The 21,722-nt window shown below is 44.4% G+C and overlaps 1 protein-coding gene across 1 annotated transcript in view; it reads left to right on the forward strand.

Moving 5' to 3' along the window:
- The window catches only part of dlg5a (discs, large homolog 5a), an 85,467-nt gene that overhangs the window by 55,670 nt on the left and 8,075 nt on the right, over positions 1 to 21,722 (forward strand). Inside the window, exons 26-37 of the mRNA XM_080781626.1 lie at positions 3,886 to 4,054; positions 7,200 to 7,292; positions 9,790 to 9,952; positions 11,887 to 12,020; positions 13,379 to 13,537; positions 14,236 to 14,422; positions 16,498 to 16,646; positions 17,098 to 17,184; positions 17,326 to 17,409; positions 18,684 to 18,745; positions 18,968 to 19,102; positions 20,423 to 20,566. Coding sequence (XP_080637752.1) covers positions 3,886 to 4,054; positions 7,200 to 7,292; positions 9,790 to 9,952; positions 11,887 to 12,020; positions 13,379 to 13,537; positions 14,236 to 14,422; positions 16,498 to 16,646; positions 17,098 to 17,184; positions 17,326 to 17,409; positions 18,684 to 18,745; positions 18,968 to 19,102; positions 20,423 to 20,566 — 1,566 coding nt within the window. The remainder of the gene's footprint in view (positions 1 to 3,885; positions 4,055 to 7,199; positions 7,293 to 9,789; positions 9,953 to 11,886; positions 12,021 to 13,378; positions 13,538 to 14,235; positions 14,423 to 16,497; positions 16,647 to 17,097; positions 17,185 to 17,325; positions 17,410 to 18,683; positions 18,746 to 18,967; positions 19,103 to 20,422; positions 20,567 to 21,722) is intronic.

Consider the following 21,722-nt stretch of genomic DNA (forward strand, 5'->3'; position numbering starts at 1 on the left):
TCAAAAGCAATGAAAAGAAATAAATACTCACACACTCTCCCGCAATGTGCTTCGAGCCCTGCGACCTTTTATATTGTGATTCATTGCAATAAGTGAATGAGACTTGACATACAATGCTGCAGGCATGCCCTTTGCTCAGTAAATCTATCACTGGGGTTGCAGGTGTGTCAGTTTGAGGCTTTTACCACCCCTGTCTGCCGCACGGTAATTTAGGAGAAGGGAATTGATTGGTGAAAAAAAAGCTGCAGCCTTTAAATAAAGCGGTGGAGTGCATCGATCATCTCTCTGCAGCCAGCGGCCGTCGACATGTTTCTAGGCACGTTTCAAGCCCCTGCAGATCCCCTGTAGTAATTCTCACACTAGGGCTAGGGGTTTGTGTTCAAGCCAATGCAGATCCCCTGTAGTGATTCTCACACTAGGTTCAGGGGTTTGTGTTCAAGGCCCTGCAGATCCCCTGTAGTGATTCAAACTGTTGGAAAGTGGCATTGGGGGAAAAACCTATGACATCATAAAATCAATGTACACCAACAACAAATGCGCAGTTAGAATAGGCGAAAAGCACACAGACTTTTTCCCCCAGAGCCGTGGTGTTAGACAGGGATGCAGCCTGAGTCCAACACTCTTCAACATATATATCAACGAATTAGCAAAAACGTTAGAACAGTCTACAGCGCCAGGCATCCCCTTGGCAAACACAGAAATCAAATGCTTACTTTACGCAGATGACCTGCTGCTGCTGTCCCCAACCAAGGAAGGACTACAGCAGCAACTTGATCTCCTACACAAATTCTCCCAGACATGGGCCCTGACAGTGAACCTAACCAAGACTAAAATCATGATATTTCAAAAAAGGCCCAGCCGCCAAAACCACCAATTTTTCCTAAATACAATCCCACTAGAACAAACTAAAAACTATACCTACCTTGGCCTAAACATCAGCAGCACAGGGAACTACAACCAAGCCGTAAAGGACCTGAGAGACAAGGCAAGAAGGGCATTCTATGCCATCAAAAGAAACATCAAAATAGACATCCCAATTAAAACCTGGCTTAAAATACTGGACTCGGTGATAGAACCAATTTCCCTCTATGGTTGCGAGATCTGGGGACCATTAGCAAACCATGACCTGGAAAAATGGGATAAACACCAAACCGAGACCCTACACACAGAATTCTGCAAATCCATTCTCCGTACCCAGCGAAAAACACCAAATAATGCATGCAGGGCAGAATTAGGACGATACCCACTCATAATCAAAATAAAAAAGAGAGCACTTAAGTTCTACAACCACCTAAAAGAAAGTGACCTAGATGCACTCCATAACAAGGCACTCACACACAGTGAAACTCTAGAGAGATGCCCCCTCAGCCAGCTGGCCCTGGAACTCCGGGCACAAACACAAACGGAGCCACGAGATAGAAAACCCATTGGACTAAACCAAATTATAAAACAGCAAAGGGAAAACTATCTGACACATTGGAAAGAAGCAACACAAAAGCAGAGTAAACTAGAATGCTATCTGGCCCTAAACAGAGAATACACAGTGGCAGAATACCTGAGCACCGTGACCGACCCAAAACAAAGAAAAATCTTAACTAGGTACAGACTCAGTGAGCACAGTCTCGCGATCGAGAAAGGCCGTCATAGGCAGACCTGTATCCCGAGAGAAGACAGACTATGCACCCACTGCACACTAAACGAAGTGGAAACCGAGCTACACTTCCTAACCATCTGTCCATTGTACCAAGACATCAGAGACACATACTTCCCACAGATTACAACCACACACGGAGATTTTGAAAACATGACCAATGACAAAAAACTCCCATATCTGCTGGGCGAAGTACAACAATGTGCAAACACAGCAGCAAGATTTGTGAGTTGCTGTGATAGGAGAAGGATATCAAATGGAACACAACCACCCTAAAGACTAATCATTGTGTATATTCCTGCACTATACCTGCATCGAGTTATCTTGGTACACAGAAGTTGATCTATTGAAGATTCTGACCTTCAAAGTACATAATTTTTGTTTTGATTGTATTGCTGTATTGTTGTTTTGTTCTTTCTGCTTTGGCAATGTAAACGTATGTTTTCTCATGCCAATAAAGCCCTTTGAATTGAATTGAATTGAATTGATTCTCACACTAGGTTCAGGGGTTTGTGTTCAAGGCCCTGCAGATCCCCTGTAGTGATTCTCACACTAGGGCTAGGGGTTTGTGTTCAAGGCCCTGCAGATCCCCTGTAGTGATTCTCACACTAGGTTCAGGGGTTTGTGTTCAAAGCCCTGCAGATCCCCTGTAGTGATTCTCACACTAGGGCCAGGGGTTTGTGTGCTGTGACACAAGTCCACAGGGCTGCCGCAAGAATACTTTGATAATAGGCCTATTTGGAATTCATCAATATCACTTCAGTTTAACCACTTAGACCCTCTACACCAGGGTTGCCCAAAAGGTAGATCGCGATCTAACCAGTAGATCACATGTCATGCCCCTGAAGAAATTGGGTATTCAGACAGCCAGCAATGGGTAGAACGCTCCCCAAAATAATTCAGTCTCTGTGACACATCTAGGGGCCACAATCTGCATTCAAAGATGTTCCTAGAATCTTTGTCATTGATCGAAAAAGAAAACCCGGTCACAATGACTAACCAATCAGGAGGTAGACAGGCAAATCGACCAATGACAAAGCTTCTAGGAAAATCTTTGAATGCAGATTGCGGTCCCTAGATGTGTCACAGAGACTACATTTTTTTGGGAGTGTTCTACCCATTGCTGGCTGTCTGAATACCAAAAAAAAGAAAGGTCATTAAAAATGTTGACATATTATTGCTTATAGAAGCTTTAAATGTAAAGATTGATTGACATCAAAAGGGCCTGTTAGCTCAAACCCACAATGCAATATTTAGTTTTCAAGAGTGTTGCTGTGCACAAAAACATTGGTAGCATTACAAATTAAATACAAAAAACTCGACATATTCCATTTATCCCCCTCTATTTCCCATTCCAAGTGCATTTGTCTTGTATGTAACGTCAGCTCTGCTATTCCAAAGCCCCCTCAGGTACAGATGGAACCAAATGTACCCTTACAGGTCTGTAACTCTGAGAGTTTGCAAATAGAACTAAATTGACCCGCATTTGTACACTCTGGGTCATGGTGTTACTTGAAAATGTAAAAGTTCCCTAACCAGTGTCCTATCTTGTGCTTATCCTTGTGCCTAATCATATTATACATTTTCTAGCCACTAGATAGGGCCGCAAGTCTACAGACCAGATCCGACGGTGTGGAAAGATAGGGCTACAAGCCAAGGGCCCTATTTTCGCCAGTGTCTTACCCCTTATTCCAAACTTCTTTTAAATAGTTCGAATAACCAATGTACAAGCTCACAACGTGTCAATGTAGATTGGCTAGTTGAAGAATTTTTTTATGTTTCTCAAAATAGTAAAGAAATAAAAAAATTGCAAAGAAGGACAACTTTGTTTTTGTTTTTTTCAACCAAGGTTCATGTTTTAGGTTATTAGAGAAAGTAAAAGATGTTTTTTTTTCTTCATTTGCTGCTTTCCTTTTTTAGCTATTTTTGACAGGTGGGTGGGGGGCATTCGAACAAGTAATACAGCTGGCCACAAAAGATCACGGGATCTATTGAATGCGAAGGGGCTGGTGACAAACTGACATATTGAGCCTATGACACACAGTATAGCATCCCCCTTCACATTCAGTAGATCCCATGATCTTTTGAGGCCAGATTTCTAGTAGGATTATAGTAAATAATAATAATAAAGAAATCGGCGTAAATTTGTAAAAAAAAAAGAAAGACAAAAAAATACGTTTTTAGCCACAGTGAGACTCTTCCTGTATCTTCTTAACCTCTCTCGCCCTCCCCAGGCTCTCTCTCTCAGTCGGAGTGCAGCAGCCCCAGTCTGGTCACGCCCCCGCAGTCACCGCTCAATCTGGAGACCTCCTCCTTTGCCGGTAGCCAATCGCAGGGCTCCATTTCCACCCTGCCGCGCATCTCTGTCAGCCCTGTGCCAATCGGAGATCGCAGGAAAGACGGGTAGGTCCAGGAAAACTGCCGCTCATGTTTAATTCACTTTCACATGTTTGGGCTCATTTAACGTCTACTCAGGCTTTTGTGTTTCATCCCAGACAGTGTTTAATTAAGCGATATCACACAAGAGGGTCTTCTTTATCATCATTAATGCACGTCTGCGGTGCCGTAGGAACTCGCCCGCACATGTAGTTGCCCTTAAAACTAAACTACAGTAACTAACTAAACTTTTCTTTTTTTATGACAGATGTAGCCACTACGACCACAAATGTCCCAATAAACTAGCTAGCCTAGCCACCGAGTCTGCTGCGCTCTGAGAGAACAACACAGTTGAAACCTGGCTAAGACATGTATGCACTTCATTTAGCGGAGAATATCTCAACTGTTCTTGGCTAATATGACAACAACGAACAACTTAGAAACTGTGAAAAGGTCTCTATCTGGGGCGAAATACCCAGAAATGACCACACCAGACAGACAGCTACTTCAAACATGGCTCTTCTAAACTGTTTGTGCGACAGATTTCCTGAGATACTCCAAATGTTCAGAATACTCATGTTTGAATACTCAATAGACCATTATGCACACGGCGGTCATCTTTCCACAAGTTAATGGCAGGTTGGAAACTAGCCGCAATTTGCCATTGACCACCCATACATCTAAACCGACATAGTCCAATCTAATTATGTCAAACTCGCCAACATTGCAGCTGTATGAAAAGCTTGAATGATGCTCTTTCTATCTGCAAAGCGATAGAAAATCCACCATAGACATGTTATGAGCTACTAGTTATGCAGGGCCGTTGAGTGATTATTCCATGAGCGCTTCCAAACTCCAATACTTAGAAAATAATCACCTGCAAGGAATTTCTTGACAAGTAGCTCATAACATGTCTACCGTGAACCGGGTACTTTGGTATATGCTATAGCCTACTGTGCCATATACCTAATGACAAATTACAAATTAGTTTGCGTTACAGGATTCTATGAGGTTACATGTTTTTACCAGCTGCAAAGCAGGCTGGTCTACTTTCTATCAGGTTGGTAGTGGCAACTTATCATTACGAAAACTCTGTTCACTTCATGGGGCCAGACCAATGGCGGCTCTTCTACATAGACTTATATTGAGAATGGGGACAACAAATGCGGACAAGTCCTGGACCGGAAGTAGGCAGAAATGCATTGGACCCAGGCAACAGCCCAGCTTTAATGATCTATATCCCTTTATTTTAGATTGTTTTGTAGTAATCGTACAACATAAACATTACAGAGACTTTAGTTGTTACTGTACAATACTTTAAACAATGTATTTCAAACAGCTTGTCCCTCTCCAGGCTGCATGAACAGCTCTCGATCGCTGCCTCTAGCCAACCTCTCAGCCAATGGGATAGCATTGCAGCCAGAGAGAGAGAGTGTGTGTGTGTGTGTGTGTGTGTGTGTGTTTTCTTGTATTACTATACTTGTACTGTATATTTGAGAAATTCACATTGTGAGGACAATATAGCTCTGTGTGTGTGTGTGTGTGTGTGTGTGTGTGTGTGTGTGTGTGTGTGTGTGTGTGTGTGTGTGTGTGTGTGTGTGTGTGTGTGTGTGTGTGTGTGTGTGTGTGTGTGTGTGTGTGAGTGAGTGACTGAATATGATTTAGGGCTTGTTTTTCAGGTATTCTGTCACTCTAACTTAACCTATGACAGTGATTTGATCAAGAGTTATCCCAGACACATCCATCCTGCACGTCACCAGTGTACACATTTCAAATACTGAGACTACAAATGTCCATCTAACGTCACATATCAACTTGGCCACGATCATGAAATGACAACAAAAACAACCTCAACCAAGATATCCCCATTGTCTAACCTCGGGAAACATGGTTGCCAAGCAACAGGTCTATCTTGGTCAGCATTGGTACTGTCCCTCATCAACATTCACCAGTAGAGCCCTGTATTGCAGTGGTTCCCAAAGTGGGTCCTTGAGGGAGTTCTAGGGGTCCCCAGCTAGATGTTAGTTAGGAACCAAATGGACCAAATAGGTCTGTAACTCTGAGAGTGTACAAATGGACGGGTCCGTTTGGTTCCATTTGTACACTCTGAGTTACATTAACATTGATTTTACAATACAAATTGGGGTCTCAGAGATAGAAATGCCAAATTAGCCTAATTCAGTTCAAACCGGCTGAAATGAAAATGGTTCACAATCACTGCTAGAATCTTGGCATACATTTTCAAATGGGGGGTATCCACAGGCTAATGAGTATCATTTTGGGCGTCCTTGACATGAAAAGGTTTGGTAACCACTGCTGTAGGCCTACTGGATGAAACTGTATCAATGCTTAATGCATTGTTTTCTCCCCCTCAGGAGCAATAGTGACACGCTGTCTGTTTTGCAGTCGTTCATTCATTTATTTATCTTTCTTCTTCCTCACAAAGTGCTCGTCTCTCCATTTCTCCGTCTCCCCGCAGGGCTGTCACCATTATTACATGTCACTTTGGCCAGTTAATTGACGCTGGAATAATTGCAGGCGTCGAACGTTGGAATGTTATGAATAGAAATTACATTCCACATTAATTTTAAGCTTCTTAAACAAAAGGTGCACAGCGCAGATATGACATAACTTTAATTTAATTGAATTAGTTAATTGAATTAGTTAAACTTAATACTAATATCACAAATCGTGGGAAATTGTCGATCTACAAGTTCAACACATTTATGTTAGAGCTTGTAGATGATCATGATTATGACGATTACTTGTGATTTTCTCAAATAATTGTGACAGGCCTATTTCTCCACACCTCACTGCTGTCTTCTTCTGGCATCGTGTTCTTTTTCCTGTCCACGTCTTCTGTTGGTTCTGTCCTCTGCCCCCCCCCCCTCTCTCTCTCCCTCTCCCCCTCTCTCTCTGACTCTCTCCCTCTCCCCCCTCTCTCTCTCTCTCTCTCTCTCTCTCTCTCTCCCTCCCTCCGTGCCCCTCTCTCTCCCTCCCTCCCTCCGTGCCCCCCTCTCTCTCTCTCTCTCTCTCTCCCTCTCCCTCTCCCTCTCTCTCTCTCTCTCTCTCTCTCTCCCTCCCTCTCCCTCCCTCCGTGCCCCCCCCCCCCCCCCTCTCTCTCTCTCTCTCTCTCTCCCCCTCTCCCTCCCTCCGTGTGTGTGTTCTGTAGCTCTTCCATTTCCAGATCTCTGTACCGTAATCGGTCTTTTCTGAGGATTCCTCTGGCTGCAAGGCCGAGGTTCTCCTCTCTCAGGAGCCTCAGGTTGGTTTTCACGAGGGGGATGCTCCCCCACAACCCCCCCCCCCACACACACTCCCACCCCATTCACACACATACGGCATGGTCACTGTCGGGCAGAAACCTCTTATCTCTGTATAGAGGGTATATGCGCATGACCTCATCATCATCATCATGCGGGAACGTGTCAAAAGACTACTTTCTGGCCTTGATAGTCCATACATTCCAACAGAAAAGTCCCTATCTGATTGCATTAAACGACGTTAAACTCACTTTGCCATTTGATTTGCCACTCACTTTATGCATGCACATACCTTCTATAATTTATTTATTTTACCTACTTGATTACCACGTTTCAATCTTGTAGATCTGTTACTTTTGATGTTTTTATTTATTTAATGTGAATCCTGAAATCAGTGAAATGTAAGCGTTTTTGACACGATGAGGTTTCCACCCGACAGCGATGGTATAATATGCAGGACGTTGGCGACGTTCACATGCCCGCTCGGAGCACTAGGTGGCGCTGTTGAACGATCCTGTCCGATTTTAATTTGAGGCGTAGGGAATGAAGTGCTGATTCTCGCCCACCCACCCCGCGGTGCACAGATGGTGTCCCGATGGCTCGGTGCATGCTTATTATTGCAATTTCATGGCTCCACTGCTGAGAATCGTAGCCTCAGGGTTAAAGCTGGACTTGATGGCCCAGTGTTTGCTGTGGTGTTTGTGTTGCTGTATGCATGGATTATGGAAGTTCTCAGTCGCTACGACTGATTTCAGTCACAATTTGGATTCCATTGAAGCCAGCATGCCTTCTATGGAAGCATGTTGCACAGAGAAAAATAGCACTCTACAAGCTCTCAATGCATCGTGTTTGTATTTAGGCTATCAATTATCTACTGTTATTTTAACCCATTCAGGGCGGGAACCCCCTTTTGGTGTTTTAAGCATTATGTTATACTTTAGTATATGAGTCGCCGCGCTACACTACGAGCTGCTATTTTTTTTTTTTATCTTGAAAATGTGGCTCAAATCTTTGAATATATATATTCTTTCAGAGTGAGTTTTTATCTCAAATCTTTGCTTCCGTGGGGTTCCTGAAACAACATTATTTTCAGATGCGGGTCGGCGGCCAATTACATTTTTGTGGTCCTTGACATGAAATTATGAACCGCTGACATAGAAACATAGGCTTTTCAGAAAAATATTTTTTCTGGATTTAGAAGAATGTTTTAGAATCGTCCTCTCGTCTAAATGGGTTAAGATCAGAGAGCATTAGAGCATTTGAAGTGGTCAAACTAGCAGTAAAAGCCTAAAACCTCAAATCAAAGGTCAACCTGTGACTTCTTCACTGGGTTGTCAGTATGTGGAACATTATTTTAAAGCATTATTTTACATAGTGTACATTTGTTTAGCCCATTCAATCTGGGGAAGCATCTGTGACCCAATTGTTTTAACCACTTAACCATTATTTTGTACTTTGGCTATTGAAACACATTGACTGAAACAATGCTGGCACTCAATGTGCTTTAATAGCCAGTCTGTGTGTCCATTCAGTGCCAGAGGTCCCACCAGTGAGGTGCCTTTATTGAAGGGGAGAAAATTACCCCGGGTCTTAACCGGACGTTAGCTGAAGGCTATGCAATCCTATCGCGGCAGAATTGCGGACCACCCGAGGCATGAATTCTGTAACCGTGACCAGCAACGCGTTACTTATGAGCCATGAGTAAAGCTTTAAAGTAAAAATTGAACTAAATCTGAGAAATGGAATCTGAGATAGTCAAAGTAATTTAGAAGACATTAGTAGACATCGGCCTCAGGTCTACCGTCTTAATGTGTTTATCCATATGTGTGTGTGTGTATACTATACACTATACACACTGATGCTATACACTGTATAGCATCAGTGTGGCGATGTGTCTTTACTTCACGCTGCCTGTTGTGAGATTATATACTCGGCCCTGAGCTTCTGGGGGACATGGTTTTGTTCTGCTCACTGCTTCACGCTGCCTGCTGTGGCTACCGCTGCTGCTGCTGCTGCACTCCTGTCTGCCTTCATGACCTCACACACACACACACACACACACACACACACACCACACGTCCAAAGGTCAGCTTGACATGACTTCACAAAATCACACGTTCATTCAGATCTCATCCACCTGCTGCTAGTGGTTTTCCACCCGGCCGGCCCTCACGCTGCAGAGCCCTGAAGGTGACCAGGGAAAAAAAGACGAAGCGAAGTACAAGTACTCTCTCACATATCGTTTTTCTTTTCGTAAATTAGCGCCCTTCTTGATCACACTACGGCGTCGCTCAAAAGTAGCGGATCCGCAAGCTGGAAGCTTGTAGATCTGCTACTTTTGATGACTTTTTATTTTATTTTGAATGATGAAAAGTAACAGATTTGGACATATGAGGTTTCCACTCCGACAGAGACGATGTCATGTGTGTCCTCCCACACAGTCCCTCTCTGGCTGTGATAGCAGTGGTTATTCATCCCCCCCCCCCTCCGTCCCTCCAGGCCGTATTTGGAGGAACCTCGTAACGTCGTCGTGCACAAGGGGGCGGAGCCTCTGGGGATCTCCATCGTGGGCGGGGAGAACGGCGGCGTCTTCGTGTCGAAGGTCACTGGAGGCAGCATCGCACACCAGGCGGGCCTGGAGTATGGAGACCAGTTACTGGAGGTATGAAAAGATGTTCCTTCGACTACGTTTTTTTCATTGACCCAAAATTAAAAACTAAATAATAACTACGCTCACGTGACTAAGACTAAACATATTGACAAAGAAAATAGACTAAAAATGTTAGAGAGGGAGTGGAGATAAGAAGAGATCCAGTTTAATCCTGGTCACTAAACTGCCTCCCCCTGGCCAGCCGGGGTGCCTGATGGAGGGGAAAGGAACTGGTTGGAATAACGTGTTCCTTCCACGCGCTACGTCCAACCAGGGAAACTCCCCCCTGTCAGGTGTAAAGGAGCAACTTGGACACTCAGGCATGAAGGAAGCATGAGTTCAAGTCCGTTGCTCTCCCCTTGTCCCCCATATATGGGGACTAGGTTGGTGGAGGGTGTGTAGAGCCCAGGATCACATTAGATGATTGACACAGGGGTGAAAAATGGGTTACAAAATCGTGGGATAAAAAAGAAGAGATCCAGTTTGTTTAGTTGCACTCAGGTTTTGCCCGGATTAACAATGGAATTTAGTGGCGCTTAACACTAGCATGTCTAAGCAGTCAATGACCGATTTTGAAGTGGATTTTCTTTGCCCATGAAGTTCTGATAAAACACCAACATTTCTTTCCACTCAGTCTGTGTCTCATCCGACAGTTGGAGACGGGCATTGTTCAAGCTAATGGGACATTTGCATTTCAACTGCCAACGCCTGCATGCCAACTAATTCCTAAATGTTGTTTTAGAGGTTATATTGGTTATATCGCGGTTTACACGACAGGTTGCAGTATAAGTGTTAACAGCGGTAGATGTCCGAGACAGTCCGACTCACTCACGCAGTTGATTTGATTGACACCCGAACAGTAACATGTTGACAATGTCAATCTTTCCTTAATAAAACTGTTATTTGGTCCAAAATGATTTTTATATATATAATCCGTTAATCACACAGTCAAAGACCAGGCATACCATGCAGCTGGCGTTAATTACCTCGCGCTGCGCAAGGGTATTCAATAGCGCTCACATCGTCACTGTAATTATAGTTTGGTAAACTGAAAAGAAAAGTTGTCCTGAGTTGAAACAGTGCCTGCTGGTGCTGCCTTGAATTAATTGGAATGTAACATTTAGAAGGCAAGTCGCCAACTCCCCGCGGCGGATGGGAGAGGTGTGAAGAACATTAAAAGAGAAGCAGGGAGAGAGTGACCAATGGAATTGCACGAAAAATACGGCCATCTTGACCTTTCAGCCGTCAGACATGCCACGGCCCGCAGCCTGCGTGCAGGGCCCTGTGCGTGACTATTTCAAATAGGTACAGCTGTTGCTTCCATCAAAACCATATTCATAGGTCACCGATTTCAATGTTAACGCAACACAGGAACCCCCGCTAGTGTTTGTGGTCATCCAGCAGTTTCTTCACCATCGGTGGATGTGGGAAGAGACTCGAACATAGCAGATCCAGTCGGGGAGCAAGCGGCGATCGTGCTGGCGGTGGCCACGTGCGCGGCGGTGCGCTGAGTTTTGATGAACTCATTGATGAATTTTCTTTTTTTTTGCTGGTGAAAACCAATTCAATAATCTGAGATAGCGATAAAATTATGGCCTTCTTATGGACGCTTTGGCCGATTCCGATTATTCTACCGATTATATCGTGCATCCCTAGCGTGCGAACACAAAACGTGTCATTCTTGATTGTGTAACGCACGCGCGAATCACACATGGTGTAGCGCCACGGCCCTATGAGGGGTTGATAAATCACACATGGTGTAGCGCCACGGCCCTATGAGGGGTTGATCTGTCACTTGATGCTTTAGTGTGACGCTGTAGTATGATCGAGTAGGGCTTTAATTTACACGGAGAAAAGAATACACAAAAAGTTAAAACACGTAGATAGGAAAACACGTCGACGGTGACGACATATTCACTCGATCTTCTCTTCTCCTCCTCTTCCAGTATAACGGCATTAACCTGCGCAGCGCCACGGAGCAGCAGGCCAGGCTGATCATCGGACAGCAGTGTGACACCATCACCATCACGGCTCAGTACAACCCTCACATGTACCAGCTGGGGAACCACTCTCGCTCCAGGTCAGTACAACCCTCACATGTACCAGCTGGGGAACCACTCTCGCTCCAGGTCAGTACAACCCTCACATGTACCAGCTGGGGAACCACTCTCGCTCCAGGTCAGTACAACCCTCACATGTACCAGCTGGGGAACCACTCTCGCTCCAGGTCAGTACAACCCTCACATGTACCAGCTGGGGAACCACTCTCGCTCCAGGTCAGTACAACCCTCACATGTACCAGCTGGGGAACCACTCTCGCTCCAGGTCAGTACAAGCCTCACAAAAGGCTCTAAAACTGTGGAATGCCACCCACCTTTTCAGACTCCATCATGGCCCATAGCACTTACCCCACCCCCTTAGATAGCATCTCTGTAGACTTAGATAGCATTTGATACAGACTTATAGCATGTTATGTAGACAGCACTATAATTGCATTGTATGTAGTCATAGCACGTCATAGTACATATGTATAGCATAGTAGTATAGATGTATAGTTTATACAGTATGTATAGCTTCATTATATAGATATTCCACTGTTACTTTCTTAGCTTACGCATGTTTCTTGATAAATGTTTTTATGTGATGTATTCCCTTGCTTTTTTGTTCTTGCCTAATGTAAATCGCTCTGGATTAAGAGCGTCTGCTAAATGCCTAAATTGTAAATTGTAAATTGTACATGTACCAGCTGGGGAACCACTCGCGCTCCAGGTAACGGTCAGAGCCTTTTTTTTATATGACACGCTTTGTGCGATACTGGAAAGTTGCCGAAAATAGCAGATTTTTAAGCAATGCCTGAGGCGTTATGAGCTATGAGTTATGTAAATAGGAGGATTTTGCCCACCAGCAAAGACTTAGTATAAATAATCCAATAATCCAAGATAATTGAAACTGCAGGCTTTCTAGTCCTGAAAAGTTGCAATGCGAAAATGGAAGCCATCGTTCTCACGATAATAAAAATCTATTTTTGTAAAGAGATCTTGTTTAAAAAATAAAATTGCCTAACGATGATGTCACTGGTGGATGGGTTTCTGAACTGCCCACAGCCCTCCTATGTCATTTTATCATGATTATTAGTGAGGACCTATTATACTGTATGAAGATGTTGAAGTGGTCCTTAACCCATTTTGGGCGGGAACCCCTTTTGGTGTTTTAAACATTATGTTATAATTTAGCTTTTGAAAAATAGCAGATCTACAAGCTCATTGCGTGCCACCGAGTGGCGCGCTACGAGCTTGTAGGTCTGCTATTTTTGAAAAATCGTAAAAATCTTTGAAAATAGTATATATTCTTTCAAAGTTAATGTTTTTAAAGCAGGTCTTAAAACAAGTACTTGTTCCAACGCTGTTGTCTTGGTGTGGAACCGTGTCGTTGTTGCAGCTCTCGCCTGTTGGAGCCCATCAGCACCCAGCCCCTCCCCCAGGGGGGCGGCGACAATCACTCCATCGCCATCGACACGCTCAGCGAACAGGACGAGGGCACCCTCACCCCCTCCTCCAAGCAGACCACCCCCACCGCCAGCCCACACAGCTGTGTCAGGTAATGCCAACGCACACACGCACTTCATCATCATCATCATCATCGACCCAAAAAGTTGTCATTTCAAGGACCCCCGGTTTACTATGCATTAGGGCCACAAAACAAAAAGAAAAAACTAAGTTGTGAACTTGTAGATCGGCTATTTCGACTATTTTTCAGCAGATGTATTCATGCAGGTGAAAGGAAAATAATCGTAACCATTATGTCGAAAGAATATTATTGTTCTAAAAGAGTTACAGTATCTCCAATAATTGCCATCAGTCTATTATTACCGGTATGTACAGTAGAATTTGGTCAGAATTTTATTGAAAGGATAGCCCCTTGAGATGCAGCATCTCATTTTAGAGGGGGTCCCGTACACAGGAAAAAACATTACATTCAGTACAGTGCAGTTACACAAATAGACAGTGCACAATAGATATTACATTCAGTACAGTGCAGTTACACAAATAGACAGTGCACAATAGACATTACATTCAGTACAGTGCAGTTACACAAATAGACAGTGCACAATAGACAATACAGACATGTACAGATACAGTTAGATACAGATACAACTCTTTCTGGACAAGCATATTGAGACTAGTACAGTACAGTGACTTGAAACAGGGGTCAGAAGTAAACAGTATGTAATAATGAGCGGTCTAATGACGTGCTGCGCCCCCCCCCCCCCCCCCCCCCCCCCCCCCCACACGCAGGGTGCCCCCCCCTGAGGGCGTCAGGAAGGCGGGTGAGCCGCGGCTGGTGACGGTGCGTCGCCCCGGGGTGGAGGTGGGCGTGACGCTGTGCGGAGGGAACCTGAGGGGGGTCTACATCGAGGGCCTGGAGGAGGACAGCCCTGCCAGGGGTCCCGACGGCCTGCTGCCGGGAGACCTGATCCTGGAGGTACTGTACTGTCTATGGGCTTCTTTTGGTTTCATTAGTATTATTATTACCACATTGAGACCCGAGACCAGATTCTACACAATACCAACTTTGATGAGGCAGTAAAATATTAGGTTTTATTGATTTATTAATATATTTATATATTCTTTTCTTCTTTTCTTCATTTTCTTCTTAGTTTCCTGAAAAAGTAAACTTTTGGGCTTAGCTGGTCTCTGCACGACAGCAGAGATATACACACACACACACACACACACACACACACACACACACACACACACACACACACACACACACACACACACACACTAAATCACTCATTGTGCTGGCTTAGCATGCTATGCTGACTTTGAAGACACACACACACACACACACACACACACACACACACACACAAACGTTGGTGAACGATATATACTCACAGAGACATCGCCCCTGTTCATTATCACACTTTTGATTAATGATGACCACGAGGCTAAAGTGCAGTAACGGCCAAATGGAAGTGTTTTTGGTCCATTGAAGCACACAGCAGGGAGCGGTGTGTGCTGCAGGGTCAGCACAGAGCACAGTGCCAGCTGAATATCAGCACACCAGTGCCAGTATCAAAGCAAAGCAAAGTTCTTTGTTTACCCAGGGAAGTGGACTAAGCTCGAGATGCTTGTTTACAGCCACACCCTGCTCATAGAACATTTCATGGTAGGGGTTCAATGCCTTGCTCAAGGGTAATTTTAACGTGCCGGTCCGGGGATTCGAACTGGCGACCTTCCGGTATCAAGACCGCTCCGCAAACCGTTCGGCCACCGCTGCCTCAAATCTATCTACCATAGACTGTAAAAAAATATGGACAAAGCGTTCTCCGGGTCTGATATGGACGTAAGATGAAATCCGTCAGTCCTTGAATTGTAAATCGCCATCTTTCTAGATCCGTTTGGGCCCAGCTGGCCATTGGCTGGCCCAGACAATGAGGCGGGACTTCCCCGCCCTCTTCTTCGTTGGTTTTTATTTTGACTCGAGCGGGGGGTGGCTCCCAATCATAGACTGTAACGGTAGCCACGCCCCTCAGAACATTATGGTCTTTTTTTTTTTATAAATGGGACCATAATTTTCCAAAAAGAATATTATGAGAAATTACACTTTAAACTAGTGACTGAAAGCTGAAAGTATTCATGACCATGTTTATTAAGGTAATACAGTCTAGGTGAATACATGGACCTCTATGGAGCTATGGGTTTTTTGGGCCCAATGACAGCGCCACAACAGGCCATTATATGAACTTTCAGGAAGTCCCGATTTCCTTAGTGGCTTCACAAAATATCTGTCTGTCTGCCCCCCTGGTATCTACGCACATCGTCGCTGCCGTGCAGAAACCTCTTATCTACATATTTTTGTCCTTTATTTTCCTTTTTTGAGTGGTGCAACCACTCCTATAGACAGCTATGTGTGTCCCTGGCTGGCTGGCTATGTCCGAGTACGAAAATAGCGTTTGGTTGGTTTTCACCACCAAGTGTCACTGTTGTGCAGCCTAACACACAGACACATATTAACTGTATTTCGGGTGTGACAGTACAGTGACAGTACAGTACAGTGCAGTATGGGGAGCCCCACACGGTAACTCTGTCATTTCACAACCGTTTCGGACGCCGTGCGGCTCGCCAGAACCGTGCCGGCCCCCTGGGTACGTTCCTGGGAGTTTGGATGTTCCGAGGATCTCCCCGGGGACCCCCCACACACACACACACACAAGGTAACTCTGTCATTTCTCGACCGTTTCGGACGCAGGGCAGCTCGCCGGAACCCTGGCCGCATTATTGTGGGTCTCGAACTTCCGGGGACCGCCCAGGGACCCCCACACGGAGTTGCACCACTCACTTCACACGGGTGTGATTTTTTTATTATAAATTAACGTCCCTCAGGAATCAGGATAGTACTACAGCGTCCCACAAAAGCATGAAAACTAGCAGATCTGCTACTTTTGCTACTTGAATTTAAATCCTGAACAGTTTTGGACTATCTAATTATTTTGCAAATAAGGTTTCTGATTTAAAAAACGCCCCCGCCCCCACCCACCATACTTTCAGTACAACTCGGTGAATATGAAGAATAAGACGGCGGAGGAGGTTTACGTGGAGATGCTGAAGCCGTCGGAGACGGTCACGCTCAGGGTGCAGCATCGCCCCGATGACTTCAACACGCTGGGCAGCACGGCAGGAGACGGCTTTTATATCAGGTACTGTTACCTTCTACTGTCTACTGCCTAGAATGACACTTACTGATGAATATGTATTTAACCCATTTTGACCCGAGATCAGATTCTAAAAATGTCTTCTACATCCTGACAGTTTTCTACGTCAGTCGTTCTTTTTCAAAAATGGCAGACCTGATCTGCCATTTTTCAATAGCTAAAGTATAACATAATGCTTACACCAAAAGGGGTTCCCGCCCTGGGTTAAAGATAGAGTGCCATGATTTTGTTCCACCCTAAAACATGATCATCAGGTCTTATTGTTGTATAAGGAGGAAGACGTTTTTCAAAAAAGTGTACAGTATTTGTTAAAATGTAGTTTTTATGTGTGCACCCCCACCAGTTCATTAACACCCCCAGCGCCCAGGACGAAGTTCTTTGTCAAATTCAACGGATTAGTTTGATTGATTAATGATAAATTGTCCCCCCAATGCAGAGCACTTTACGAGCGGGTGGGCGAGGTGGACGGAGAGCTCAGCTTTAAGAAGGATGACATCCTCTACGTGGACGAGTCTCTGCCAAGGTCGGCACACTTTCTGAGTTTTTCATTAACCTTCATTTTGACTTAAGTACAGTGTTAAAGTTTGATTTAGTTATTAGTCATACTCTTTTGAATAAAATCCCATTTAGTTTTAGTCATCTGAAAATGCGGCTCTATGCTCAGGGGCTGCTTCGGGACATGGATGGCCTGGCAGCTGGATGAGAACGCCCAGCAGATCCAGAGAGGACAGATCCCCAGCAAGTACATGTGAGTTGAGAGTGTGCGCACGCACGCACGCACGCACGCACGCACACACACACACACACACACACACACACACACACACTCACACACTCTGAATCTGTAGTATGATCAAGTAGGGCAGTCAGTTATGAAATAAAGTATATAGGGGTTATAGTGGTTAAAATAATGTTGATGCTACAGTATATTAATACATTTAGCTTGCGACCCCACTTTGAGAACCAGTGGTTTAAATAGTCATTTAGATTCCATCTTTCTTTCACACTGAGGTTCAACCCTTAACCACTTAGGCCCCTAGTGTCCCTGTTCTGGGCCAAGTCAAAATTGGCAATCTATTTGGCAAAAATAGCCAATCCAACCCACTTTATTTATATAGCATGTTTCAAAACTCAGGGTTTACAAAGTGCTGTACAGGAGAAAATAAAAACAAATGCACTAAAGCTACCACGCAGAATAACAACAGCGAGAAAAGTACAAACAGTGAAAACAACTGAGACACATTACAGAAAAGCAACAGAAAAGCAACAGCATCACAGTGAGACAAAACATATACAAGGACCGAGGGAACTCAAGCGGGGTTAAAAGCCACGGTATAGAGGTAGGTCTTTAGGCGAGATTTAAAAGTCTCGATGGAAGGGGCCAATTTGACGTGTGAGTGGAGTGCGTTCCATAGTTTGGGGGCTACAACAGAAAAGGCTCAGTCGCCTCTGGACTTTAAGCGGGTCTTCTTTTTGACCCTGAGATTTAGCTGGCCCTCAGACCGGAGGAATATAGACCTCAATAAGGCAGCCAGACCATTAATAGATTTAAAGACAAATTAAATATTTTTTAATCAACTCTGAAGTGGACAGGAAGCCGATCTAGACCTCTTCACCGAAGATATTTGGTGTAGAGGGGGGAAAAGGAGTGGTACAGGGATAGAGCCCTGGGGGACCCCGGTCAACTAAGTATATAGCGTTTAAGTGGGCGTCTCATTATTGGCACTTCTGACCTTTTCCCATTCAACCCTAACCTTAATGCCCAACCCAAGATAGCTCTCCTCTCAATGATATTTGGGAAACCGTCATGACGAGGCGATGACGTTCTCTGTTTGGCTGGGCCTATTTTGAGGCTAGTCGTTTTACCACTCACTAAAGCAGGGGAAATTGCAAGGTCACTACATGACGTTGGGACCTCGTAGATCGGCTATTGTCAGACAGAGGGACACAAGAGTTCCTATTGAACCTATTATAGCTCCACTCAGTGTGTGTGTGTGTGTGTGTGTGTGTGTGTTCGTTCAGGATGGACCAGGAGTTCTACCGCAGACACAGCGTGACGGAGATGAAGGAGGATGGTGGTTCTGGTACGTTCAGACGTCACCTTCCTATTTTCTTTTCTTTTTTTTCCCACAATAATCACATCTCGGAGATTTAAAATGACCGTAAAACTGTCCTCCGTCATACACTGGGATCAGTGACCTTTTGCTGAGCTGCGTGTGTGGTAAACACATACTTAGGGGGGGAAACATGGTTGGGTTGTCTTTGTTTTCCTGACATGGGCGTTATCATTCCCTCTGTGCTCGCAGGGAAGACGGTGTCGGCCGCGGCGCGCCGCTCCTTCTTCAGGAGGAGACAGAAGCATAAACGCAGCAGCTCCAAAGAGGGCAAGGAGACGGCGGCCTTGGACGCCGTCAGCACCGACTCCATCCCCTTCCTGGACGGTAAGTGGTGGCAGTGGCTCAGGGGTAGAGTGGCCGCTTGGGAACCACAAGGTTCACGGTTTGATCCCGGGCTCCCCCAGAGTTGTCAAAGTGTGCTTGAGCAATACGTTGAACCCCCTAATTGCAGCTGATGAGCAGGTTGGTGCCTTGCACGGTTTCCTCCGCCATTGTTGTATGAATGTGTGTGTGAATGGGTGAATGGTAATGCATGTAAAGCGCTTTGGATAAAACCATTATATAAATGCACCATTTACCATTTAAAGGAGAATTTTGGACTAGAAGGCTTTCTTACCTTTATTTGTAGTTGTTACGTCCCCACCAAAGAGGTCCAGGTGTTATTTTGTGCTAAAGTGCATTATTGGCTATTTCCCCTACCATAACCCCTCAATGGGGGTTGTGTTTTTGCGCTTATTTCCATTGAAATAAGTAGTAAAGTGTGACGCTTGGGATACTATTTACATAGTAATAGATTTGAGCGACGGAAATAAGCAAATTAGCACAACAACCCAACGCCCCATTCAATTCAATTCAATTCAATTCAATTCATTGAGGGCTTATGGTAGGGGAAATAGCAAATAATGCTCAAAATTACACCTGAACCTCTTTGGTGGGGGCGTAACAACTACAAATAAAGGTAAGAAAGCCAAAGATGGTGGATATAGAAAGATAGGCCATCGCCATCCCAATTGTAGAGGCGAAATGGTACACGAATGACATCCAAACGGTCTCATAAGTGAGCGCCGACATCTGATGGAAGATCTATACTATACTTTACTGGTGCTAGATCCAGCTAGATTTAGTCATGAGCGCTTGGAAATTATTTTCATTGGTTCGATGGTTAGATTCACCATATTGAAATTTTGGCCGATATCGATATCCGATACTATGCAGTATGCATGGTCAAATTGGCCAATACCGATATTTTACATTATTACCGGTTTATTATATTTTTATTGAGCTCACTGCTGTTTCTTTTTGGTTTTAATTTTCAAAGCCATTAACGGTCACATTATTATTGCATCAATATACAGTAGATGGAATATCTGTGAAATTTAGGTCGTTATCTGCGAAAGAATCGGTCAATATCGGTGAAGAAATATCAGAATTAATTTTATATAATTGTATTGCAAAAAAATATTTTTACAACAAATTTGGGGTCCTTGGTACGAAAACATTTGAGAACTACTGCTTTGCGCTGTGCATAAATTGTTGTTTTGCCCTGTGTGTGTGTGTGTGTGTGTGTGTGTGTGTGCGTGCGTGCGTGTGCGTGTGCGTGTGCGTGTGTGTGTGTGTGTGTGTGTGTGTGCGTGCGTGCATCAGACTGTGTGAGCCTAGCCTACCAGCGTGTCCAGAAGGTGGACTGTGCATCTCCGCGGCCCGTGCTGATCCTCGGCCCGCTCACTGACCCAGTCAAAGACATGCTGGTCAGCGAGTCCCCCGGCAAGTTCTGCAGATGTGTGCTGGGTGAGTTCAGCCATATAGCAACACACATTCAGAGATTAAGTTCTGCAGATGTGTGCTGGATGAGTTCAGCCATGTAACAACACACAGAGACTAAGTTCTGCAGATGTGTGCTGGGTGAGTTCAGCCATGTAACAACACACAGAGACTAAGTTCTGCAGATGTGTGCTGGGTGAGTTCAGCCATGTAACAACACACAGAGACTAAGTTCTGCAGATGTGTGCTGGGTGAGTTCAGCCATGTAACAACACACAGAGACTAAGTTCTGCAGATGTGTGCTGGGTGAGTTCAGCCATATAACAACACACAGAGACTAAGTTCTGCAGATGTGTGCTGGGTGATCCAGCAACACACACAGACTGCTGGAAGAAAGCAGCAATACCACATTGTAGAATACACAAGGACAAGTAATTATACATAATCGTCTAATCGCAATTATTTGAGGTAATCGTAATTATTTTGTCATAATCGTGTCCATGTTGAAAAATGTTTATACATTGCGTTCACGCAGCATTTCGAGCATGCAGATCTGCTACTTGTGATGCTCTTGTGTGACGCTGTAGTATGATCGACATGAGCATTAATTTACTGGGAAACAAAACATTATAGTTTAATATAAAGGTATTAGAGGTTATAATATGAAGGTATTAGAGGTTTCTGCCTTGCGGCGAGGATTTGCTCTTCTGCGCATTCCCTCGTTTACTCAAGGCAGACAGACACAACCTACACAACTCTTTTCATTCCCTACATCCTGGCGTGTATAATTGTTGCCTCCGGCTGTGTCTGGTGGATGTTTTGAGTCTCTTTCTGAGTGCTAATTTGTATTCTGACATTCTTTTCATTTCAAAACTTTATTTATTCTCAAAAGACAAGACATTGAGGTCACCCTCATTTGCAGTCTCGTCGAGATACAACATCATACAATATTTCAAAGCAATAAACAAAAACAGAACATCAACCAGGGTTGGGGGATCCCTTAGGATTTTAACGATTCTGGTTCCTTAACGATTCCCGCTTAGCCATCCAGATGCCTTTAACAATTCCTATATAACAAATAATAAAAAAGGTATAATTTTGATGAACACAAATTCAATCATACAGACAGTATTGCATACATATTTTTATAGTGGTTCTCAAAGTGTATACAGGTCTGTAACTC

Source organism: Protomyctophum bolini, assembly GCF_963924005.1.
Source record: "Protomyctophum bolini genome assembly, chromosome: 14".
Taxonomy (NCBI): Eukaryota; Metazoa; Chordata; class Actinopteri; order Myctophiformes; family Myctophidae; genus Protomyctophum; species Protomyctophum bolini.